Source organism: Poeciliopsis prolifica, unplaced genomic scaffold (genome assembly GCF_027474105.1).
Source record: "Poeciliopsis prolifica strain line A6 unplaced genomic scaffold, Auburn_PproV2 SCAFFOLD035, whole genome shotgun sequence".
In the NCBI taxonomy this organism is placed as follows: Eukaryota; Metazoa; Chordata; class Actinopteri; order Cyprinodontiformes; family Poeciliidae; genus Poeciliopsis; species Poeciliopsis prolifica.
Window position 1 is genome coordinate 5,458,489 of NW_026562410.1, and position 24,250 is coordinate 5,482,738.

At 41.2% G+C, this 24,250-nt stretch overlaps 1 protein-coding gene across 1 annotated transcript; it reads left to right on the top strand.

The window, feature by feature from the left end:
• The first annotated feature begins 44 nt into the window (after positions 1-44).
• Positions 45-24,250, top strand: cwc27 (CWC27 spliceosome associated cyclophilin). The gene is made up of 14 exons (XM_055052449.1): positions 45-264; positions 442-538; positions 1,502-1,614; positions 1,741-1,884; positions 1,968-2,066; positions 2,161-2,264; positions 3,340-3,409; positions 4,018-4,094; positions 4,175-4,211; positions 4,320-4,474; positions 12,250-12,353; positions 20,497-20,603; positions 20,693-20,799; positions 23,844-24,250. Exons 1-14 carry the CDS (start codon positions 223-225, stop codon positions 24,004-24,006), a joined length of 1,419 nt encoding a protein of 472 aa, XP_054908424.1. The 5' UTR covers positions 45-222; the 3' UTR covers positions 24,007-24,250.

A 24,250-nucleotide genomic window follows, 5' to 3' on the forward strand; every position in this document is an offset into this window, starting at 1 on the left:
TAAACTTATTGACACTACCCTTAAACTCAGAAATAAGCATCTCACTAGCCAACATGGTTGTGGGAAGAAAATCATAATAATTTTCACATTTACAAAAAGCTGTTTTCAATTGAAGGATAATTCGCTTTCTTGCTACTATTTTTTATATGAGCAAAGCGTTTAAAGGTGAACCAACGCGAGCCTCCCTATATTAGACAAAACACGCATTAGCTCAGCTGTAGAATGAGCAACATTTACATCCAGGAGCCTCCCACGAGTGGAAAGGTGGGCGCTTTTCTTCTTAAACCTTCAAAGTTTACACATGTGTGGGGTTTTGACAAATAGCCGTGTCCTTGTTAACGGAAGGTAATGTGTGTGTGCGTGTGTGTTTTCTGGTGGGGGGCTCGAAATGCGAAATGCAGAGTTTCAGGTTAAAATGTCCGCCCCTGTGTTGCGTTTAAGGTCCTGTTGAAGACCACAGCTGGGGAGATTGACATCGAGCTGTGGTCCAAGGAGGCCCCTAAAGCATGCAGGAACTTTGTACAGCTGTGCATGGAAGGTAAGAATTTACCTGCAGTCATTTACAGCTAAATGATCCCGCATCAGGGATCCATGGCATAAAATTGTTGTGTTTACGCTCAGAAATGAACTCTATCTAGATATTAGCTGCCATTTAAACGAGTAACCACCCTACCATCCTCACTAATGTGCTCAAATATTATTTTTTTATATATATCTGAGTAGAGAGCAAAGTTATATCAGGTTTTATTCTGTAAAGAATAGCATTGGCTCTTTATTTAGAAATAACTAAATAAAGTTTAGTTATTTCTCTCTTTGCATCCACTTTTTCTAGATTCTTTTTTTTTTTTTTTCCAAGGTCAGGTTTCCTTAAAGTGAGCAGCTTCCACATATATTTTCATACCTCGGAAAGAAGTCTGAACAACCATTTAAAACAATTGAAAAATCCAGTTTTTAATTTTATACATTTAATTTAGTGGCGGTCAAATTCTGCATAAAAAAAAAAAAGATTTACATGAAGACATAACCACACATCACTTGCTTTTGCTGATATAAACTTCTGGAGGAATATTAATAATAATGATAATACTAATAATTAATTGGACATTTTATTTAAATAAGTATCTCAAATGGTTCAGCACAATAAAATAAGATAAGGTAATCCTTTGTTATTAGTCCCCAAAGTGTGAGGAAAATGTTATTTCTTGATTATCAGAGCACAGAAAAATGCGACTATGAATACAGTGTATGTTCCTAAAACAACCAAAAGGAAAAGTAATGAAATTAAAATAAAAATAATCTATAATAAATATACAAAAATATAATCCTGTTTTTATACAGCTTATTATTGTCAGATCTCGGTGCAAACATCATATATAAATTTGCAAACAGACAAATACTTACAGTAGTAAAGTAAATAGTACGTCAAGCCAAATTAAAGCTCTTTGTACTTAATCTCAAAGTGCTGCTGCATTAATTTGTAATGCGGTTTTCTCTTATCTAGGTTACTATGATGGGACCATTTTCCACAGAGTGGTTCAGGATTTCATCATTCAGGGGGGGGATCCGACCGGCACAGGAACAGGTGGAGAGTCCATCTACGGCCGCCCATTCAAGGTCGCGATGCTTTTTTAAAAAAAATTCCTTAACTTTTTATAGAAATCTACAAACCAAAGACGTTTGTAAAGAAAATAAGCTTTCATCACTGGCATCACAATACTTCTTTCCTCCTGAAACGTTTAGGATGAGTTCCACTCGCGGCTGCGCTTCATCCGGCGGGGGTTGGTTGCCATGGCGAACGCCGGGCAGCACGATAACGGCAGTCAGTTTTTCTTCACGCTGGGGCGCGCGGACGAGCTCAACAACAAGCACACGATATTTGGCAAGGTAACGTTTGAGGCCTTGCATTTCCTCCACGTGGACTCCAGATGGAGGTAACGCCGTGGCCCCTGCTCCCCATCCGTCTGCAGGTCACCGGAGACACGATCTACAACCTGCTCCGGTTAGCGGAAGTCGAATGCGATGCGAACGAGCGGCCGCTGAAACCGCACAAGATAAGAACAGCCGAGGTATTTCCCCAAAACCGCCGTGTCTTGTTTTGTTTAGGGTTTGGGGTTTTTTTTCCCCGTACGTTCTTAGAGGTTTGTTGCTGATACCTCCCAGGTGTTACACTCTCCTTTTGATGACATCACACCTCGGGAAACCAAAAAATCAAGAAAGGAAAAGGAAAAAGAGGAAGTGAAAAAATCCCAGTCCAAAGCCACAAAGTGAGTGTTGAGATTTTCTCTTTTTGCTGCCGATGAAGGCACATTGCACTACAAGCTATAAAGAAACAGAATATTTTAAAAATGCATAATAATCATACAGATATAAATTTTAAAAGAAACACCAAACATTGCCTAAACATGGCGTAATATTTTGTATTGTACAAAAACTGATCTGAAAAAATCAATAATTTTGGTCGTTATTTTGATCCATGTGAAATGAGGCATTAATAAACAATTTGGTCTTGATGGGAATACTTGAGTTATAGGTATTTGACCATATTAATTTGATCATTGTGTCTTATTTGTCTTTCTTTACTCACTGCCATTGCTCTATAGTGTTATTTAGATAATCAGATAGAGATGCACCGATTCACTTTTTTCACTTCTGATTTTGATATCTGCAGCCATTACCGACCCAATATAGAAAAACCGTGTTGAATTGATCTAAATTGCTTTTATTTTTTAAACACAGACATAAATGTACTGAATTACTAAGTGATTTAATAAGTTTGCACCAGTACAGCACACTTAAATGCACCAGTAGCTTCACAACGTTGCTCAAACATGTAAAAACAAATTTAACCTGTTCAGTCAGTACAGTTAGGAGTACGACAGCCGGCGGAAAATAAATAGTAGAAACGCGTCCGTCGCAGGTTCGAAACCCGGCCTGGTGACCTTTGCCGCATGTCTGTCCTTTCTCTCTCTTTACCTACTTACCTGCCTTAGCAGCTTCAAATAAAGACCACCGGAGCCCAAAAAAAGAAAAACAGGTTCACTAGGTTCACTATCTCGGTCAAACATGTATAAATAATATCTGAATAATAATAAAGCAAGACGTTGCTCAGAGCACAAAGCATAGACGTAAACTGAATAGGTCATCCCTTCATAGGTCAGACACATTCTAACTGGCACTCAATCTAGATATTTTTCAATAGCATGACCGATATAAACATCATCTCTACAATCTGATACCTTATGTAATATTTATCTCTGTCGTGTTATGTTTGTTGTCGACAATTCGGTGAAAACCACTTAAAAAAAAAGTTTTTTTTGTTTTTTTTTTATTTTTTTGTAGGAATTTCAACCTTTTATCATTTGGAGAAGAAGCTGAGGAGGATGAGGAGATGGTGACTCAAGTTAGCCAGGTACAGATTTATTGCTACCCTCATTTCAGCTCCATCTTCAACTACATGCCATGTTGTCGATTTTCACCTGTTAGAGGGGCTAATACTATCTATATTATATAGTATTATGTAAAATTGACCTTTTTGAGCTTTATGTCATGTTGTAATTGGGTTTTTTTTTCTCATCCAACATGTATCTGGAGTGTTGCCTTGATTATTTTATGTATGTTTGAGTAATCCTATAATCTCCCGTGGCAACCATTCAGCGGGTTTTTTTTTTAGAGACAGAGACCCAATTTTAAGATGTTAAATTATGAAGTCAAATTATTCTTAAGCCATATTTGATATCTATTCAGCAATTTTATAACAACCAAAGTTAACATAGTTACTTAATTGCGCTATAAAATGACACTTTGTGTCTGGAAAATGCATAATACTGGCCCTTTAATGGGCAGGAAGACGTGTAATTGGGACAATTGATGGATAAAGTGCAGCTTGGTATTTAAATCACTTAATAGGCGATGTTTTTGTAGCTCCAGAGAAGTTTGTGAAGACCAAATGAGTTTTTCCACTATTCTCAAACGTTGTTTAATCGCTAACCTTTATCTTCTTTATGATTTTTCCATCAGACGTTGAAGGGAAAAAGCAAAAGCAGCCACGATCTTCTGAAAGACGATCCCAGACTCAGCTCTGTTCCAGCTGTGAAGTATGTCCATGAAACAATGATTACTGAACCTGTTGTTTCCCATTTTAAGAATATGCCTGTGTGTGTCCTACTTTTAAAAGAGGAAAGAAGAAAGCCAGACCCGGGGATGCGGCAAATGTAAGTCAGACGGAACGCTTGACGGATAAAGAAAGACGAGTCGTGTATGTCTGATTGTGTTCACTTATGTTTTAAAAAAATATATTTATTATTATTGTTATTTTCCAGTCAGGCAGCGAGGCAGATGACGGCGATGAGGAATCTGACTCGGAAGAGAAGGAGAGGATGAGAGAGCTCATCAGTAAAAAGCTTAAGAAAGAGAAAGGTGCAGAGCAAGCAGCTGAACCCGGCGAGGTGGAGACAGAGAAGAAGACCAGCCGCAGGTCATTTTTATTTCCACAATTTTAAACTCGGCTTTTCCTAATTTATGATCCCATCTGCTCTTGGATTTGGTTCCTAAACATTAAACTGGTCAATTCACTTGTAATGTAAGACGATGACCTGCAGGTGGTGCTGTTGGAGTGCTTCTGAATCGTTCCTACTAAAACCTAATGTTTCATTAGAAATGAATATAGATGGTGAGTCCAGGTGAGACCACCAGAAGCTTGAGTTATTTTATTCAGTTCAGACTAGTCTTGTAATTGTCCTCTCAGTTTTCAGACATATTGCTTATCTATATCAAAATAGAAAAATACTAAATAAAAAAAAAAAAAAAAGGGTGATACTACAATAAGACATCTAAAAATGTCTCATCTTGAGACGATCATAAACTCAACCCCGGGACTGTTTGACAAATTTGATCTAAAAAGGTCTGTAAACTCCCTCAGCGCTACCTTAAAATTTCACAACCACATGAAGGATTTTATGGGAGACTTTGGCAGCTTCTGGGCGAGGCCCTCCTAAAACAATCCTGACTTCGTATTAAATTTGTCTTATTGTGGCAGGAAATTACTGCAGAACAGCAGTTTTGTTGCGTCTGTCGGTTTCTCCAATGGGTTTATGGTGGATTTTGTTAAAGCTTTCTTTCTTTCTTTTTTTTTGACATGCCAACAATGAACAAAGGGATGTGTCTTTTATAGTTTAAAAATAGCTGCCACACAAAATATCTCTTGTCATTTAATGTAACATGGTTGGTTTGTTGTAGAAGATGAAACTCTGTTCTCCTTCACAGGTTTTCTTACCTGTCAGTGTTGGCTCAGAGAAATGTTCGCTAGTATCTTTTCAAAGTCTTCAGAGAGCCACGTGTTAGAGATGTTTGACAGGCTGGTGGTAAATTTGTCAAGCTAAGATAAACGTCTCAGTTGTGCTTAATAGAAATCGCTCCGTCTCTCTCAGAAATTCTGTAAAGTCAGCCATCACAGAGAGTGACATATCGGCTTTGCGTGTTAGAAGTGACGTAAATTAGACATCAATTTTAGAAAAGTTAGACCTGGTTTTGTAAAGTTGAGGCTCACTTACTCTAATAACTTCCCAGACAATTACTATGATGTGTAATATAAAAATACATTTACAGGAATTTTATTCATTTTGAAAGAAAAAGACTCAATTATCCAACCGGGATTATGCCCGTGGCTTGTTGACGGCGACAAAAACGTGATGGTATTTTCTCATAATTCCAATTACAAAAAGCATTTATAGAAATATTAATGGATGTGTATTTGAGCGTGTTCTTTCTCATAAAAGGCAATATTTTTCATTGTTTGCTCAGGGTTTCCCACAGTGTATTATGAGCCTGGCGGGCCACATTGCTTATTTATTTTACTTATTTTGAAGCATTGACTTTTTTTTTTCAGGCTATTGTAGTTGGAGTTTAGGTGTTACACTGGGTTCAGCAAGTTTCCTGAGGGGAAATCTTCTATGCTGAATTATAAATAATTAATTTTTAATATTATTTTGGGTGAACTCCTTATTAAATGCTAATCACATAAACAGAAAATTGTGGTTTTCTCGCATTATTAAACTTAGACATGTTTGTGAAACATAACGAAACAGCAACCTCTTATGTTGCTGCATAAAAAAATAAAAGACAGAAAGAATAAAGTATGTGAACGTATGAATAGAGCTGTTCGTACAGAAGTACGGTGTGTGGCTGTTCTTGGAGCAAAGTTAAAATTTGACTCCACAAAGTTCATTATCTAACGTCAGCCCTCACAAACTCAACCATGCTTATTGCATCATGCTATTTTTTCCCCCAGCATGGAACTGTTTTTTCTTAATTATCCCCTCCATTTTCGTAGCACACGAATACATTTTTGTTCAGTAGACGGCGCTCCGTCATGAATGAGCGCTGTTTAAGGTGATGACTTAAGGAGCTTGTCGAGTGTTTAGATTTCAAAACAAAAAGTGCATTTTGCATCCCATGCCAGAATCGTTTCTCTTTCCCGTTATGATATGGGCTCTGCCGTCTTTAACTCTGCATCAGCATTAGGATGACCAGCGGCGCCCACTGCTGGATGGAGGCCAGACTTCAAGAAAAGGTCTAAAACGCTGAAAAACTCTGAGACGTCGCAACAGATTTTCCTGACTCTTTCCGTCAACGTCCACTTTCCTGAACTCCATTTCCATCCACATCAAAACAAAACAAAAAAAAACACACACGCCTCAGTTGTAGCCCACTGGACCAACATTAGTCGGCCTGCTTTTGGAAAATAGGAATGTTGGCTCGCAATGCAGATTACTTACTCTGTTGAAGCAAACAGCGAACGTGTCTGAGCCAGCAGAGTGTGTGTGTGTGTGTGTGTGTGTGTGTGTGTGTGTGTGTGTGTGTGTGTGTGTGTGTGTGTGTGTGTGTGTGTGTGTGTGTGTGTGCGCGAGCACAAGTGTGAAAAGAAGGCAATGGTCTGCGGGTCAACGTTAGTCCGAAAATGACCCGAGAAGAACGAATGGCGATTTGTCTTTCATGTCTCTTTGATGCTGCGGGTCGCTCTAGTTATTCCTCCTCTGTATCCTGTGAGCAGGTAGCCCTCAACACGCGTAATGAACGCACCCTTCTCTCATTAACGCTAATGGGATAAGGAGCCGGTCCTCACTCGGTTATGTGTGTGTGTGTCCTGACTGACAGCCAACCCGATGCAGGCAGACTGTAGTATATTAAACACAAGTGCAGATTGTTTTGCCACAAGAACTGCAACCCAACACAGTGGTTTGTCTTGGCAGGAAATCAAAGAGCACGCTGGTAGGTACGGTGTTAGTCCAGGACAAAGGGGGTATTGTTGCAGGGTGAGCTCCGCTCGCCCACCGCCGTGAGCGCTCAGCTACTCTCCACGCTCAGTATGAACAAGGATCTCCATCCGGTCGTCAGGGTAGAAGGGAAAACAAGATGTGATTGAATCGTACAGAATTATTCCCCTTTAATCTTTGTACATTTTGTCAAATTGCAACCGATTTTGTCAAATTGCAACCGAAAAACTTTAATGTATTCTACTTGGTTTTGAGATGACGGACATGGACCGACGCAAAGCCTTGCAGAACTGTAACTAGAGATGAAAATTATCCATGGTTTAAAGGGGCAGTATTATGTGATATAGCTTTATATCATTTTATAAAAACATACCTGGAGTGTTGCATGTTTGAGAAATCTTTTAATCTCCCATGGCGACCATTCCGCTCTGTAAAGCACCATGCTCAGAGCTGCAAGTTCACAAGTTTCCGCCTCGTAGAGCACTCGTCCCTTATGACTCCTCCACTCAGCTCCTTCAGACTAGCCTGCAGCAATTGGCAAACAACTGCTGGAATAACTGAGCTCATTATATGAGCTACTTCAACAATGCTAGTGAAAACATTGTTAAAGTGTTAATAGAGCAGACGTGTTGTGATGACTTCCCGAAGGCGGAGTTTCAGAAAGAGCAGGAGTTTCTTAAAGAGACAGAGACCCAATTTCAAGGTATCTAATTATGAGGTCAAATTTCTTATAAGTGACATTTAATATATACAGAATTTTTGTAACAATTGAATGTAACATAGTGACTTTATTGAGGTATAAAATTACAGAAAATACATAAATGCTGCCCCTTTTAAAAAACAATTTGACTGTATACAATTATGTGTCGCAGTTTTTCAGATACTTTTTTTTTCTTCTAAAAATTCTTGAAAACCATGCGGTCGTTTTCATCCTCATCCCTCATGCAAATGTTTTTCAATCAGCTGCGTCACTCTGATGCAATCCTCTTGCTGTTAAATTGTCTCCACATTAGAGAGAACTGAATAAAACAATTCTGTCGACGCTGGAGAAAAGCTGCAGCTTCTCTCTAGCGTAGAGAGCCAGAGAGCGGGTCTTCAGTGTCTGCTGAGTACCAAAGTAAAATTTATAAGCCATCGTGAATTTTTCTCATCAAAATTGGGGAACACCGTGACATTAGGAGTCCCTCTCAGTACCAAATGGTTTTCACATCAGGTCAAATCTATTTCGCCTTGCTTTCCAGCCACCAGATGATATTCCGCTACATTATGCCATGATTGTTGAAACAAAAATCTTGGAGCGAAGGTTTCCAAGTTATGGTTAACTTCACCTGGGCTGACAAAAATACATGCACACAATTAAATAAGGAATGTGGTCGAATCCAGTTTGGGTCTTAGGGTTTGACACGCCTTTTGTTCTTCCATTGAGCAAGTCTTCGTTTTGTGTTTGAAGACGTCCGCTTTAATCGAGAGAGCGGCGCTTTATGGAAGACACCACGGAAACGGAGTCCCAAAAGCGATGCATGCGGTAGTCGGCACTTTTGTTAAAGCCGACGGGGCATGACTGGGGGAAGCAAAACGCTTCCATATGGCTCAGGGACACAGTGTGAGCTGCTTCTGCCAGCAGGGCCCGGCTCCGTCTGCCGCTCCTGGTAATCGCTTTTCAGTTTCTGCAGCCTGAGGACGGCGATGTGGCTGCAGAGCCTGTTATTCAGATTATCTAGCTGTACTTTTGGAGATTCTTAATGATGCAGGTGGGCGATGCTACAGCCATAAAACACAAGGTGACATCCAGCTTTGAGCATTGTCAAAACGAAGTCCTGTTACGGCACGTTCTGAAATAAAGAAGATCATTCATGGGAGTCCTTCCTCTTTGGGTGAGAATCCGTCCCACTGAGGCAAAACATTTTCTTTAAGGTCCAGGTTTGGGGACGAGCTTAAAGAGTAAATTCTGGCAGGTTAGAAGACATCTTATGAATGAAAAAACACCAACGAACGCTTCTGGGTGGAGATGTAAATTTGGGCCAGTATTGATAATTACTGCAGATACCTCAGTGTCTCTGACTTGCAACATTTGAGGTCTATTCTAACTATTCTAGACTTTACTGAGTCGTGTGATTAAGGGCACCACTGAAGTTGTGTTTTGCTTTTCGGAACATCTCTCTAACATCCACAACACTTTCAGTGAGCAAACCTTTATTCGGAAAAGGTGATTTAAAGGGGACATTAAGTCCTAATTACCCTGACCAAGGGTCCGTAGCGCAGACATGTCACAGCATATTAATTGGCTGCACCTGTCTCTTGTCATTGGTCATAACCCAGTGAGTTCTCAGGGAAAGGTCGCAGAGATCAAGAAAGCTTTCTGAGCCACTTTTGTGCAGACAACTATTTGAGATAATCCAGCTCTTGGCAGTTGGGTCGTGTATGTTTTGGAACGGCCAAGTTTACACATCTCTAGACCCTCAAATGTGGGGCACTTTCTCAATAGTTCCAGGCAGCAATGCACAACAATCACATGAAGGTTCCATTATAGACACATTTACAAACAAAGAATTAGACGCAGAAATCATCAGCATCTCTTTCCCAGTCCATACACTGCTGTATAAACAAGACTTGGAAGATAAAATTTTACTTTTAAACATGAAATTGACTCATCCGAGTGCCGTAGCTGCCATGTTCCAAACTTGAGTTCCTTGATTTTTGCCAGTATTTACATTTCTTAATGACAGACAACTTGCGTCTGTTTTTTGCGTTTTGGAAAAGCTACTGAATTTTTCTTGTGAACCGTACAGTCATCACTGGACTATTTTTAAGGTTGTCAAATTCCTGTGTCAGCTGTGGACTCGGAGCAGACGCTGCACGGTTCGGGATCATGAGGGATTTCTTGGTCCACTGCCAGTCACCTTATATGCTTTCTTTATGAAAAGTTAATTATCCACAGCTTTCTGGTTTTCGCATTTTTTACATTTTCTGAAGGAGTGACAGTAGCAAGGAGCCGCCAACTAGAATCTGGCTGCCAGCACTAGCTGGGAGTCACGAAAAGGATTCAGAATGGCTTTGCCAGTTTCAGTCTGTTTATCTGGAAGTAAATGACAAAACATGAGTGAGGAATGAGAAGACAACAGAGAGATCAGTAAACAGATGGAAAGTCCTTTCGGTAATCACTGCAACGTTTTCTTAATTGCGTTCAGAACTGAAACTGCAACATTTTCTTCACTTTTTATAACATGCCAGCCTGTTTCAGGCAAGTTGGTTCTAATTTCTAATCATGGGACCAATCTCAAGTTAATGTTTTACAGCAAAATAAAAATATGATGGGGTCATTAGCCCAACTCTTGGTTGAGTACTTGGGCATTTTTACCAAATCGTAGACGCAATGTCTCATAAAAAATGTTTGTTTTCACATCTTCTGAACAAATCTTGGGATGCAATTTCCTGATTTGGTTAAGACATTATTTTCTTGGTTACAACCTTATTTCTGACTGATTCCTTATGTATTTGTCATAGAAGCCCAGAAAACTAGGGGAAGAGACATGCAGCTGTTAATATTTCCCAGGGCCCACCAGTTGACACCCCTTGATGCCTCATTGCTTTTCCTCTGGGGGAGTCAGAATACAACCGGCGTAACGTGAGCTACAAATAGACAAACCAAAGCCAAAGATAAAAGCAGAGAAAATAATAGAAGCAAATGTCAGCCCAGAGAGGCAGATGTAGGTAACAAAAGCCTCCATTGTTTGTTCTGGAGATGCCTCACATGTTGCTGGGCCAAGGGCCAACACTTCTGCAGCTTACCTGTGCTTTTTGGCAAGTCAATGGCATCACACCAATAGTTATCAGACAATACAAAAATATTATTTTCTGACATAACATTTCTGCTCTCTACATGCAGTAGTTTTATTCCCTAACTCATGAAGAGGAACAATACCTGGCATTGACGGTCCTGTTGAGTTGAGTGTTTAGCCAAGAGGGACAATATGTTGGATCAAGGATGTGCCTTTGCCTGCTAAAGGTTTTAAAGGAAAAGGGGGCCACAAACATTCACTGTAAATCTTAATGTAGTGCCAATGTGAGCAAAGGAAGTATAAAGTTAGTTTACTACCTCTGGCACTAACAGTATTGTCCAATTCTTGTACTGCAGAGCATTTTGTGGTTTACTGCACACAACCAAAGTTTGTTGTACAGATTTGCTTGCATATTCTATTTTTGCCAGTGTTTTTTGAAGGGTTGTGGATTTTTTTTTTTTAATTGGGACAAAAATATAAAACTATGTGCTAAATAGAAGCCAGAAACTTTGGCCAATGTTTTAAGAACCGAGCTGCTCATAAATTTATATCACAATGTAAAACACAAGCTTTTTGTTTTTGTGGTTTTTTATATCTGCATGGTCTGGTTCTACCAATTTGCTTTTGACTTTCAACTTGATGGCCTTAATCTGAGACTTGATGTTTTTACTCTACTCTTACTAATCTTGACTTCTGTCTCAAGGGTATTTTTAACTTTTAACAATGGGCGTGGGTTTAGACTTAATGATCTCGACAGACCTAGTAATCAAGGCTTTAAGCCAATCGTTTTTTACTTTGGACCCAGTGACCTTGACATTAGACCCAATAACTGAGTACGTTGACATGAGACTCAGTTGTCTTGATCTTGGATCCGATCTTGACTTTAGACTTAATGTTTGTGACTTTACATCCAGTAATCTTGGCATAAGGCCCAGAGATTAAACTCCCTTTATTGTCCATTAAACTTACATAAAATGGAAATTTTTCTTTGGTAATGGCACAAAGACACACAACACACATCACAGTCGACATGAAAACTGTATGTATAAATGATAAAACAAGATCTGTAAAATAAAATCAAGTCATATTACTCTACCCATGTCACCCAGATCTTGATCCAATAATGTTGATTTTAGGCCCAGTGGCCTTGACTTTGCATGTTGTGTCTGTTTTCTCAAAGTTTCTTCCTTTGCTCACAGTGATGAATTAAAGAAGGAGGTCCGGCAGCTGAAGAAGGAACTGCAGGCCATAAAGCAAAGGAGAGAAGAGCGTTTAAACCCTCCTGCAGAAGAAGTCAAGGAGGGTATGTGCATAGCTTTTACTTGTCTGTATGTACATGTAAATGTTTACTAGCGCAAGTCATTAAATGTTGAATTTATTGGCGTTCCAGGACAAACTATAACTGTACATACGTCTTATAATAACTTAGGTGCCTTTTTTTTAATGGCTTTAAAAGTACTCTGTCATGACTCCAGCTTTCAGTGTGAACACACGCTCTAAGAGGGTGGTCCATGCTGCATTCTCTGCTAATGTACACCAAGTCAGACAACCCTCTGATTTAGTCAATTAGCTGCAGAAGTTTATCCTCTCCCCGGGGGTCTGCATTTTTGTGTTAAAGTTGCTGAAAATTGCATGGTTAGAAATTGTTGAGTGGCCGCCATAGTTGCACATCAAAACCATAGCGAAGCCTGCAGTTTCGGCCAATGCGATTCTGTAAAAAAAAAAAAAAAAAAAAAAAAAAAAAAACCTGACCCCAGATCTCCTCGGGGTCCTCACCACACCGCAGTCTGTGCTGTTGTGCAACAGCAGAATAGCTTGCAGGGGGTTCTTCTGGAACCAGCCTAACTGTATGATTACCATCAGCCAAAATTGATAGGAGACAACGATGAGGGGTTTAGTTGCTCAAACGTTGTATTTCTCTCCACAAACACTCGTGTTGGGTTTTTTTTGGTACAGAAACTCCCAACTTTTATGATTTTATAAAATATATTTGATGAAAGAAGGCAAAGTTGGTCTCAGTGTAATTTGAGGATTTTCTTGGATGCACTGATCCGATATTAATATCTGTATCTTTCCTGATATTGACTTAAACTATAGAGTATCGTGATAATGTGCCAGATCCATGAGGACAGATCTATTCAGTCCAATTCTACGCTCTAAGCAACAATGTGCTTTATTATTAATTTCATATAATATTTAGAATTCCTAGTCGCACTTTCTGAACCATTTGTTTGTTTGTTGCAGTTTATTTTTGCATGTTTGACCAACATAGTTGGTCAATTTCTTAATTCATTTCACACTGACTGATTGCAGAGACTCAACAAATTAAAGTTGTGTTGTTCTGACACGTTTGGCCAAGCTTGTGACGCTGTTGGTGTATTTATGTGTGTTGTAGTGGTGCAGAGGGATCAAATATATTTGTAATTAATTTATGTCTGTGTTTAAAAAAAATTCAATTCAGCTCAATGTTGCTGCGTCGGATCGGTATCGGCCGATGGTAAACCTCAGATATCGGTATCGGAAGTGAAAAAATGGGATCGGTGCATCCCTAATTGTTACTTGCATTTAGGAAGATACTTTTTCACCTCCCTTAAGCTTCTTTTTTTATCATAGAAGGTATCCAACATACGCTCTGTACCTCCATACTAGCTAAGCCTGAGGCAGGACTTGAGTTTAGGAGGCTGTCATTACATCTCTGCGCTGGAAGAAACGGTTAATTCCATCAGATGGAATCCTTCGATGTCTCGAGCCAATGACCACTGCAGGGGAGACGGATGTCTGCCCGAGCGCCGTAAATCTCTGTGCTCTGCTCAGCCGCAGACGAGCGCTGTGGCGAGGATTTGTTTCATCTCTTCCCACTGGGGGAGACGGCGAAGCTGAATCGCGGGGCTCACATTGACACCACCGTCACTCAAGCCCTAAATCTCTCTCCGAGTTCAGCCGTCGTCTCGGCGAAGACCTCGCCTGTGGTCAGCGCCGGCCCTAATGTGCATTCACATTCAGATTTTCATAATTGTTATTTCCGGAGAGCAGAATTAGCGCGTCGTGTGTGGCGTCCAGTTCAAACCCAGAAATCCATATAATAACATAAAGATATTAGAACTAGAAAGCATTAAAAAATGGTTCAACAAAGACTTTTTCAACAGAGCTTGAAAACAAATGCAAACCACATTTTTCAGATTTTAATTTTGTAAAAATAATTTTGAAAAACGGCTCTATTTTTTCCCTTTTTGTTTGTTCAGTTAGTAATAAAGAGATTCATAAACACGGAAGCAAAACATATCTGCAATTTCAGTATGTCCTCGTTAGTTTTATAAATGCACATTATAGTTGTTTTCCCAATTTCAGTCACTTCGGTTCCACACAGACTCCAACAGTCAATATTGAGACTTTCGGGCTGGTGTGCTAAAAGATAGCTAATCATATTCTTCCACCAGGGGGCGCTTGTTGTAGTCCACTATTGTGTACAGATTAACTCCCCTTCATCAGTTGTTAATGTCCGATTGTCTTCTTTTTCCAATCCTGTGCTGCGTTATTCTCCCTGTGAATTTATTAGTGATCGGTACAGTTTATCAATAGCTTTCTAATACGATGTGTCCTTGTATCCTGTCTTTGCAGGAACGTAACAAGCATATTGTTAAATATTGTTACGCTTCTAATTGCGCACTCTTTAACAGATGGTAAAGAATATCGTTGCCTCACAGCTTGACCTCATCACTCTGTGAATTCCCTTCAAAATTGTTCGATTGTTGAAGAGATAAGGAACGTTTTCATCTCTTGGAAGCAGCGTTTTGTCATTCACAACGGCCTTCGGTTGCTACAACATTAGCAGCTTGATTTGTTGCCCCCCGGAGCCCAGGTGATAGGAGAGGGGCAGGAATGCAGCTAGAAAGGCCATCAAACTTAGATGGTAGCTGCTGACGACAGCTGGAGACGGTGATGTGTGTTTCTCGTGTGGAACCTGAAGGCATCATCAATCAGCATCCAGGGTGTCCCGAGAAGGCAGCTGCAGCGAGAAGGCCGAGCAGCAGAGGTGACCGAGGGTGGGATGGAAGGAGATCACTTGTTGGCCTCGTAAATCAATTTGAGGAAAGTTTCCCCTGAAGCAGCACAGTCGAGAGCACTGCAGTAGACAAACCGAAGTTCAAGGCTTTTTTTTTTCCCGATCTTCACATGTGACATTTCTGCACAAAATTGATCTGTATGATTTTTCTCTCCAGATAATGCCTTCTTGATATTAGGTCATTTTTTTATACAGGTAACTTCACGTAGTAAAAACTTCCACACTGAAGAGTGTTGTCGTTGGTCTGATCAATTAGAGTTTAGGTGCGGTACATTCAGTTGTCGGAAAATACCCGCCACCAAGCATAGAACTGTCCCATTCGGGTTGCCGAACTGTTTCACGGTTCATCTCTAACAAAGATAGCAGAACACATTACTGTGGAGTTGGACAGCCTGAATGCAGAGGTTAGCGACCACAACCACCTGCAAATACCTGCAATACGCAAATACTGGAGACCCCTTCTAAAAATGCTTACAATTTCTTATTTTAATGGTTTAAGCACCAAATGTATTACAATATGCTTTAGTATTCACAATGGAAACTGTCTTGGCACTAAAATGAATGGTGCTCCTGGATTGGCTATTTTACAAATGTGCCAGCCAGTAAGTAGCATGTCAAGGAGCTTTGTGCCTAGTGATTTTCCAAGATGCATTTTATGTCTAATGTTTTAGATATGCTGTATCTGCAAATAGGCAATGTAGTTGCGACTTACAACGCAACTACATTGCGTTGTAAGTCGATCAACATTTTTCTCCTTTTCTTTTTGAATGGACAGTTGACAAATGAGCACTTTGTCTCCATTTATAGAGGCTGAGAGAGAACTGCATGCTAACGAGTGGAACATTGTGGTCCAGCTGACCCAAGAACAAAATGAAAATGGTCGCCAAAAGGTCCAAAATTGGTTCGCGCGAGGCCTAAAATGACACACTGTCACTGTCTAATCTTAACTACTAACTTGGAGAAATTACACCTCTAAAAATTACATAAGTATTCAAATAGTCTTTAGAAAGCTCTCAAATATTGATGGTTTAAATGGCTGCATCCTCTGTGTCCAAAGGAGAGATTGGTTGATTTTTATTTTTTTAGTTTTGCTTGCTGTTCGATAATGAAGGGTCTTTTTTGGTTTGTGATGGCCTTAGATGATTTGTCGAGGCTGATGGATGACTTGTTGTGGAGAAAGGGTTGCATGGCTGAGAGGTAAGAAGTCTCCCCCGGCTGGCTAACTGAGAACACCTGGTATGTTTGGGTGGGCAGCAGAGGTGGACTGGGCTTAAAGTTGGCCTCCAAGAAATGACAACACTGTTGCTGTTCCTCTACTAATGTTTGCCCCTTGCTAAAAAAAAAAAGGATTGTGCAAGAGGTTTTAGCGGTGCTGGCAGCTGACACTTTCACATTCAGACTACAGTATTGTTGCTTTGCCACAACACCTGTGTCCTGATGTGACACTAGAGGTTTCCAATATACCAGATCCAGTGAACAACTTCGTACCACATCTTCAAGCTCCAGAGCTACTTCGGAAACTCGTGATTCCTCAGCACCAACTTTGAACCAAGCTAAACGAAAGACTTGCCTTCATTTGAAGCCGTCGTCCTTAGACTCAAGGAGGTGTAACACCAACGCATGTTGTTTATAGCTGCAAACAGCTTTTGTAACATTATTCTTTATAGGATACATAACAAATGTAATTCACTCTGACGCGATGTTCTGGATTGGGGAAGTGTATAACCCTCAATCGTCTTGGCCCTTTGACTTGTTGACAGACAGATGCTTTTGTGAAGTCTGCTTTTTTCCAACTAAGACAAATTGCCAAGGTGAAGTCATACATCCCAACCAAAGACCTTGAAAAAGTGATTCCTGCTGTCGTTACCTCTTTGTTTGATTATTGTAATTCCTTGCATGTTGGACTAAATAAATCATCTGACGTCGCCCACAAAGTATCCAAAACGCGGCAGCTTGTTTTTCTTTTAACAAGTACTAAATATGAGAATGCGTATCTCCATTTCTGGCCTCTCTTCATTGACTTCCTGTTTACCTTAAGATGGATTTTAAGATGTTCTTTTTGGCTTGGCCCCAATCATATCTCTGTCCAGAGGCCAGAGATATGATACTTTGGCCAACCACCCAGTTTCTCTTATACGTTCCAGGTTAAAATTCAGAGATGATCAGGCTTTTTGCAGTTTGTACACATTGGAACGATTTACCTTTTTTTTATATGGACGGCAGAGACTGTCAAGTGTGTTGTATCTTTGCTTCAAGACCCATTTTTGTTCAGAGTTTGAGTGTCTTTTATAATGACGGGTATGAAGTACATTTGTATTTCGTTTTAACTTTCCCTTCATCTATATTGTTTTTATTCTAAACGTTGACCTTTGGGTCAATATCCGTGACTTTTGACGCAGTTTTCTTGTGCCATCTCTCCCCAATCGAATCCTCTGAATAAATCGCCTCAAAAATACCAACACACTAAACAGAAACACGTGACGTTGAAACTCATACCTTCATAAAACCCGGCAGTCTGGTGTTTACTTTGTTACATCGTTTATTTGGCTTCACTCAAACACGTCAGAGCATCCAGCCACTGTCTGCACATCGCGTCCAGTCAGGTAAAACTCTCCTTGTGCTCGCCATTGGTGTGACATCACATTTTGTTGTGGAAAGAGAGAGCTCCTCCAGCCAGCAGACAGTGCTCACCGTCTGCCACTCTGACTTCACAGGCTGTGTCGGAGCGCAGATTTACGGTAGGCTGCTGACTGCATGAGCTGCCAGGGCCAGCATGCGGATTGTTGCTCCTGAATAATGTTTCCACTCATGAGTTGGGCTTCGTTTCCCTTTTACCTCCATCGTTTTATCTGTGGGGTTGCACCTTAGCAACATGCATCTTAGTGTCTGCTCTGTCTGCTCTTACTTCAAACTTTGGAATTTGCACCAAGGACCCAGCATAAGGTCCTAGACCAGAAAATTGCTTTCGTTAGCAGCTAGGGGCGGGCTCGCCGGAAACTGCAGCCAAACAAAACAGATTGTTGTTTCAGATCGTTAGAATTTAAAGCACGAAAAAGTAAAACCGCCCCCGAAAATAAATCTGAACGTCCGATTAGCATCAGAACGTGTGACTCTCATCTCCCTGCAGTTTATTTTCAAATCAAACCCTCCCAGAGTTTAAGTAGGTCAACGTGCCGCTTATAGCCGAGGATGTTCCGCCAAATCCATAAACTTTATTTCTGACTGTGTTCTCGAGTCCTGTTGGTCTTTCAAAATCACCAGGTGGCGATCATAAATCTCGCTCCGAAAGCTGTGTTTAGCTCCCGTTTCCCAGCTGTTGGTGCCGATGAGAGATTAGCCGATCAGGATTGTGAGGCGTTCACAAGCAGCGCTGGTGGTTTCCGAACGGCTTCACTGAATTATGGCGGGGGATATGAGAGCAGGGATGCAGTGGTAATTTGTGTGGTCAAATTGTCTCCATGCACATCTTTCACAAAAACACAGCATAAAATGAGCAAAATAAAAGATTAATAGTGATGTAATGGCTTCAATCTTGTGGATCCTCACAATGTCTCTTGGCAAATTAAGGACGAATCCTCGTGGTTTCCTGGCCATCACCGGGTTGAAAACTTGCTGGTTGGGGCCTCGGGCAGTCAGTCATTCAGCGGCCTGCCGTGTTTTTGAGTTAAAGAATGTTCAAAGTTGACAGGAAATTTGAAAACATCACTTGATAACTATGTGTTATTGGAATATTAATAAAGTCTTTAAAAAAATTTAAACATTCAAAAAACAAAACGAACATAACTAGCCGCTGCTTAGCCTTGTGGGGGCCCAAGTTAAGCCTGGAGGCCCGCCAGGCTTATAATACTCTGGGGGAAATCCTACATCAGAAAAACATCATGCAGTCACTAATTATGAAGTGGGCAATACGCATCACATTTTGTCAAATGCCATTATCAAAATCATCAAGCAAATACACATCCAATATGTCGATCAATGTCAAACTTACGATTCATCAATGGCAGAGCAAACCGGTGGAGTTTTAGCCAGTCTGTGTTTCGGCTATTTTGCCGTTTTCTGGGCGGTTTGTTCCACATTTATCTGGATCTTGGAGTAATTTTGGTTGGCCGAACCGTCTTGGGAAGGTTCACCACTGTATCACGTTTTCTCCATTAGTGGACAATGACTCACTGTGGTTCACTGGAGTCCCAAAGTCTGAGACATGATTTTTTTTTAAAACCTGTCCCAGGCTGACAGGCCAGCTTGGAAAAGGGTTTTTGTCCCTTTATGAATAGAATTGTGAGTTGAATAAAATAATTTGACTTTGGTTACTTTTTGAAGACATTTTAAATCAGGCCACCTTCCTAAAATAAAGCCATAAGTCATTTTTCTTTGCCAAACGTTTTTTTTTTTTTTTCTGCCTAAAACATCTTTTGGAAAGAAAGAGTTGGTGATTCCTGGAGAAACAAACTCCTTTATCGAGTAAAAATAAGTTTAAATCTAAATCTGCCAGCCGTGTGATTCATTTGGGGCTGAACTTTACACTGTTGTGTCGGCTGTAGATCTAGATGTCTTTTTTTTTTTTTTTTTTTTTTTCGCCAGAGGTTGTTTATGTTCGTCTCTAAGCAAGACAAAGTGGTGATCGTCCACTACGGTCCAGTCAGAACACGTCGGTCTGACGTCAGATGACTCTGCTGTCACCGTGGTCCTGCTTCAGTTACATCCAGAACAAAAAGTGCAGTTTTCAACGTCTTTGAACATGCTTCATTCACAAGAGCAAGAAAACAAAAGTGAACCCTGTTGCTCAGGTTGACTGTAACAGATCAGGAGTCATTCAGATTTTGTCTAATACTGTGTCCCATTTCATGTTGGAACCAGATATTTGCATGTCTCTCAATATATTGATAATACTGTTAGGATTGTGGGTATAATCTTCATCTGAATAAATATTTATTCTATGCTTGTTCTAGAATGGTGGAATAAATGGAGGGATTTCTTTCATTTTTTAAATTTTTTTATACTTTTTAATATTTGTTTTTATTACAGTCAGCGTGAACAACTTAATTGCACTTATTCATGTGACTGGTTTCCCGAGAAAACCTTGTTTTTCCCCAAGAACAGTATTTTAAAGTTAGCTAAAATATTAGTAATAAATATTTCCCATCATAAATTATATCTATCACAATAGTACGATAAAATATAAAACATTAAGTCCATATCGCTTAGCCCTAATTTGTAGAGAAGTTTTCAAAGTAATCTTTAAATTGATTTCTTTTTTCAGGCTGTTATAAATGTAAAGTTGCGTTTTTCTGTTTCTTGGTTTGGTTTCAAACATTCTGAAACAGAGGAAATGTCTACATGTGCCGCTAACCTGTGTTGCTTTTGCGCGTCGTCCTCCTGACAGAGAAGAAGCCGACCAGCGAGGCCGTGGCGGAGTACCTGGAGGAAAGAAAGAAGTACGAGGAGCTCAGGCAACAGAAACGGAAAAAAGGCTCAAACAGAGAGGAGCAGGTAACGTCCCGTTCACCGACTCGCTCGCCTGGGAGCCGCTCCGTTCGGGATCCCGGGGAAGCTGAGACGCATGTGCAATGAATTCGCAGACGCTGGCCCTGCTCAGCAGCTTCAAGTCCAAGCTGTCGTCAGCCATCACCGAGGGAGCAGAGGAGGAGGACGTGGAGGAGTTGGCAGAGGATGACGACAAAGGATGGTCAGTGAGATTCACAGTTTCATTTCGTGTCCAGGTCATTTTTTTTAGTTTTTGTTTGTTTTGTTTTTTTAAATTGTGGCTGTACGTTTTCCAAGTCTTGTAAATCCAATAAGGACACAGTTTGCTCTGTCATTTTGGCTCAGCAGTGTTGTCATAGTCACTGTTTCTAAGATTTGTTCAGATTTATAAGAGCTTAATGATTTTCACAATGCAACAGTTTCAAACAGGCAACCATTTTTGATACCGCAGCGATATTTCTTCACTGATTGAAGAATAATTATGTTTTAACCAAAAGCGGTTTTAACCGAGAACTTAGTTCTGTAACTTTTCAGACAGTGTCTTCCTCTGGGCCCTTGTTCCTGTTCAGGACCAACTTCGGTATTTTAAATTCCAGATTAAAAGCCGTTTATTCCCATAAATTTCCGTTCATTCTGAAGGGAACAGGTCCGGCGGTGAACCTGACCTCTCTCGGAGCCACAGCTCGCTTCATGTTGTTCTAGATGTGTGTGAAAGTTCGAGTTGTACTCACGTGCGCGTGTGCACGTTGTGTCTCTGCGTGTGTGTTTGTCAGGCTCAGAATGTTACTCGCAGCCACCAGATTGGCCATCAGGAAATCAGCCCTGACGCTGTGTTTTCCTCTCATATTCTGTTTTTCACCAAAGATCTCAAACGGCACCGAGCGAGGGGTTTGAAATGAATACCATGTGTGTGAATTTGAGGAAAGTGTCTGTGTGCGGGGAGAGAGATTTTTAGAAAAACAAAATCTGTACTTGCTATTAGTCTTGAGACACTCTGGATGTGTAGTCTGGCTGTGTGTGGGGGGGCCCTAATGAATTTGCGAGAAGCGTCGTCTGGCGCTCGGAGCGTCTCTCGGCCAAAGATACTCCTCATTATGCCAGGTAGAGTGGAGAGGGAAGGGGGTCGCATAGCAGTCCTAGAAGAAGAAGAAGAAAAAAAAAGACAGTGGGAAGTCTGTGCCACTCTAGAGGAACTGTGAACAGAATGTGGGTTACAACAGGTCAGAGACTCAAAGTCAAGTCTGGGCCAGAGGAGGTAAACTATTCCATCTGTGTGTGTCTACGGCTCCTGGCTCTCTCCCCTCCTCAAGCCCTTCCTCCCCTTCAGCTAACACTCACATCCTCCCAGAGTCTACAAGACGCCCGATTGGCCGGCCGTCACCGCCGCTGTCCGCTGCGAAACGCAGGAAAAACAGACGTGCCGGCAGTAGAGCACGGTTGCGATGAAGCCGCGCAACGTCGTCGCCGCGCAGAGGCCCAACGGTCGGCAGGCTGTCATCGCCGAGGCTGGTAGACGAATTACCGGAGGAGCCCCGCTCACACAGCAGGGCTCCACAGGAGTCCGCCAGACTCTGGCTGTGACATTCTAGATGAGCTGTCACGACAATTGAATACAGGAAATACACACACACACACACACACACACACAGAGGCTGATGCAGAGCTTTACCCCAAACGGTTCGCCGACCCGGAGGAGCCAACAGTATGGAAGCCAGAAAATACCAAACATGTTGAACAGAGAACTGGAGTTCCTTCAGAAAACCTGGAAATGGCCACCAGGAAATCAGCCCTGATTTCCTTTCATGTTTAGTTTTTCAAAGACATGTTGGAAACTCTGCTGGTGGAGCCGCCAGGGCTATCCACAAGCATCCCGCCGTTATTTGTGTGAAAAAATTGTTAAAAGTTGTAAAAATTCCACAAATATATACGTGTGTGTGTGTGTGTGTGTGTGTGTGTGTGTGTGTGTGTGTGTGTGTGTGTGTGTGTGTGTGTGTGTGTGTGTGTGTGATTTCTGGCGTTCAGGTAGGATGCACAGTGCTGCTGCAGCCTCCTTACACTGAAACACATTCCTGCATGTGAGCTGGTGTTTGTTCGAAACATTCAATCTGGGATGTGTGCAGATTTTATTCTTCATATGGCTTTGATTTAAAAAAAAAAAAAAAGTTTCCAAACGAGCAAATCATTTGTTTACCCCTAAAGCCTGCAGCAGCACAGAATAAGTTAGGAAGTCTAGAAAGTTGTGGAATTTCAGCATTTTCCAGGTCAGGAAAAGTATGAAAATAAATATAGAAAGATGAAACAATATTTATTATTCCAGGCTGCATTCCCTGTTCCATTGTTCTTCCTTCATTTGTTCCTTCCTTGTTCTTCCCTCTTTCTTTCCCTCTTGTTTCCTTTCTTCCTTCCACATTCCCTTCTCTTTTCCTTCCTTGTATGTTTTCTTCCTCTCTCTTCTTCTTCAGAAAGTTGCCTCCTTACTTGTGTTCTTCTTTCCTTCCTTGTCTCTTTCCGGTTTCTGTCATTCCCTCCTTCCTTCCTTCCTTCCGGTTTCAGTTTTTTTTCCAAGTTGCAGTTGAATCATCCATCAATAGTCGTTTTCAAACCGGGAGGGAAAACTCTGGACTTTGTAAAAAAAAAAAAAAAACATGTGCTGGGACGTTGCATTCTGCATACTTGTACATTTTTCAGTAATTAATAATAGAGTTAATTCTGGTTGAGTGAAGGAAAGTAGTCTGATCTGCCTTCACGCAGATGAAGCAGCGAGACAGCAGACGCTCTCCTCTTCTTTGTTGCCTCCGTCGTCTGACGGGTGAGGAAATGTTTTTGGTTTTTCTGCGAAGTGCCTGACGCTGACGTCTCCTCGGAGGAATTTTCTGACCGTGGAGAAGAGGAGACTGACTGAAGAAACCAGGAAGTAGTCTTCTTCGTGGTTTGTAGTTTGCTTTTTGGTTGATTGGGGGTCACAGAATCCCACAGCTCGCAAAAAGTTGCGTCTCATTCAAACCCCGTTGAATCGCCCGACTGCAATTTCCCCCAAAGCGCCGCATCTGCAGCCTCTGATGATTTTAGTTTAATTTCTTATTTCATGGAAATAATCACAGTTGTTTTTTTTTTTCCCCCACTTCAGCAGAACGTCGACATTTTTACCCACATTCATAAACGGAAACGTAGCTCATTAGAGTGACGCGGCAAAGGATTGTGGGAAGTTGACTCTGACCGCCGCCCGCCTCTCTCCGTCTGGTTTAGGATGGCCCACGTCCTGCAGTTCGACGAGCAGAGCAGGAAGGTCAAGGACGCCAACATGCAGGACGAGGACACGTTCGAGATCTACGACCCGCGCAACCCCGTCAACAAGCGCCGGAGAGAGGAGAGCAAGAAGATCATGAAGGAGAAGAAAGCCAAGAGGTGAAGCGCCGAGGTCAGGGGTCACGCGCCGGGCCGCCCCGGCCACTTTCCCGCCTTTTTCCCCCCAAACAATCCGTCAGGTTTGAACATCTGGGCTCAGCTAATCTGCGACTGAACAGCTGTTATTGACAAAGTGTAGATGATTATTACATGAGAGGCTTTTCACTTCTTACTTGTTTGCTTTTCTCTGTGGGGGGAGAACTCTGTAAAGATTTCCAGAAAGATCCAATAAACCACCTTTATGTGAA

Bases quoted from the DNA above. Each gene is read 5' to 3' on its own strand.
- cwc27 (XM_055052449.1), top strand. From the start codon at position 223: ATGAGCAACATTTACATCCAGGAGCCTCCCACGAGTGGAAAG. The intron at 4,475-12,249 runs GTCATTTTTATT...CTTTGCTCACAG, and splicing joins GAGAAGAAGACCAGCCGCAG to TGATGAATTAAAGAAGGAGG. The intron at 20,800-23,843 runs GTCAGTGAGATT...CGTCTGGTTTAG, and splicing joins GAGGATGACGACAAAGGATG to GATGGCCCACGTCCTGCAGT.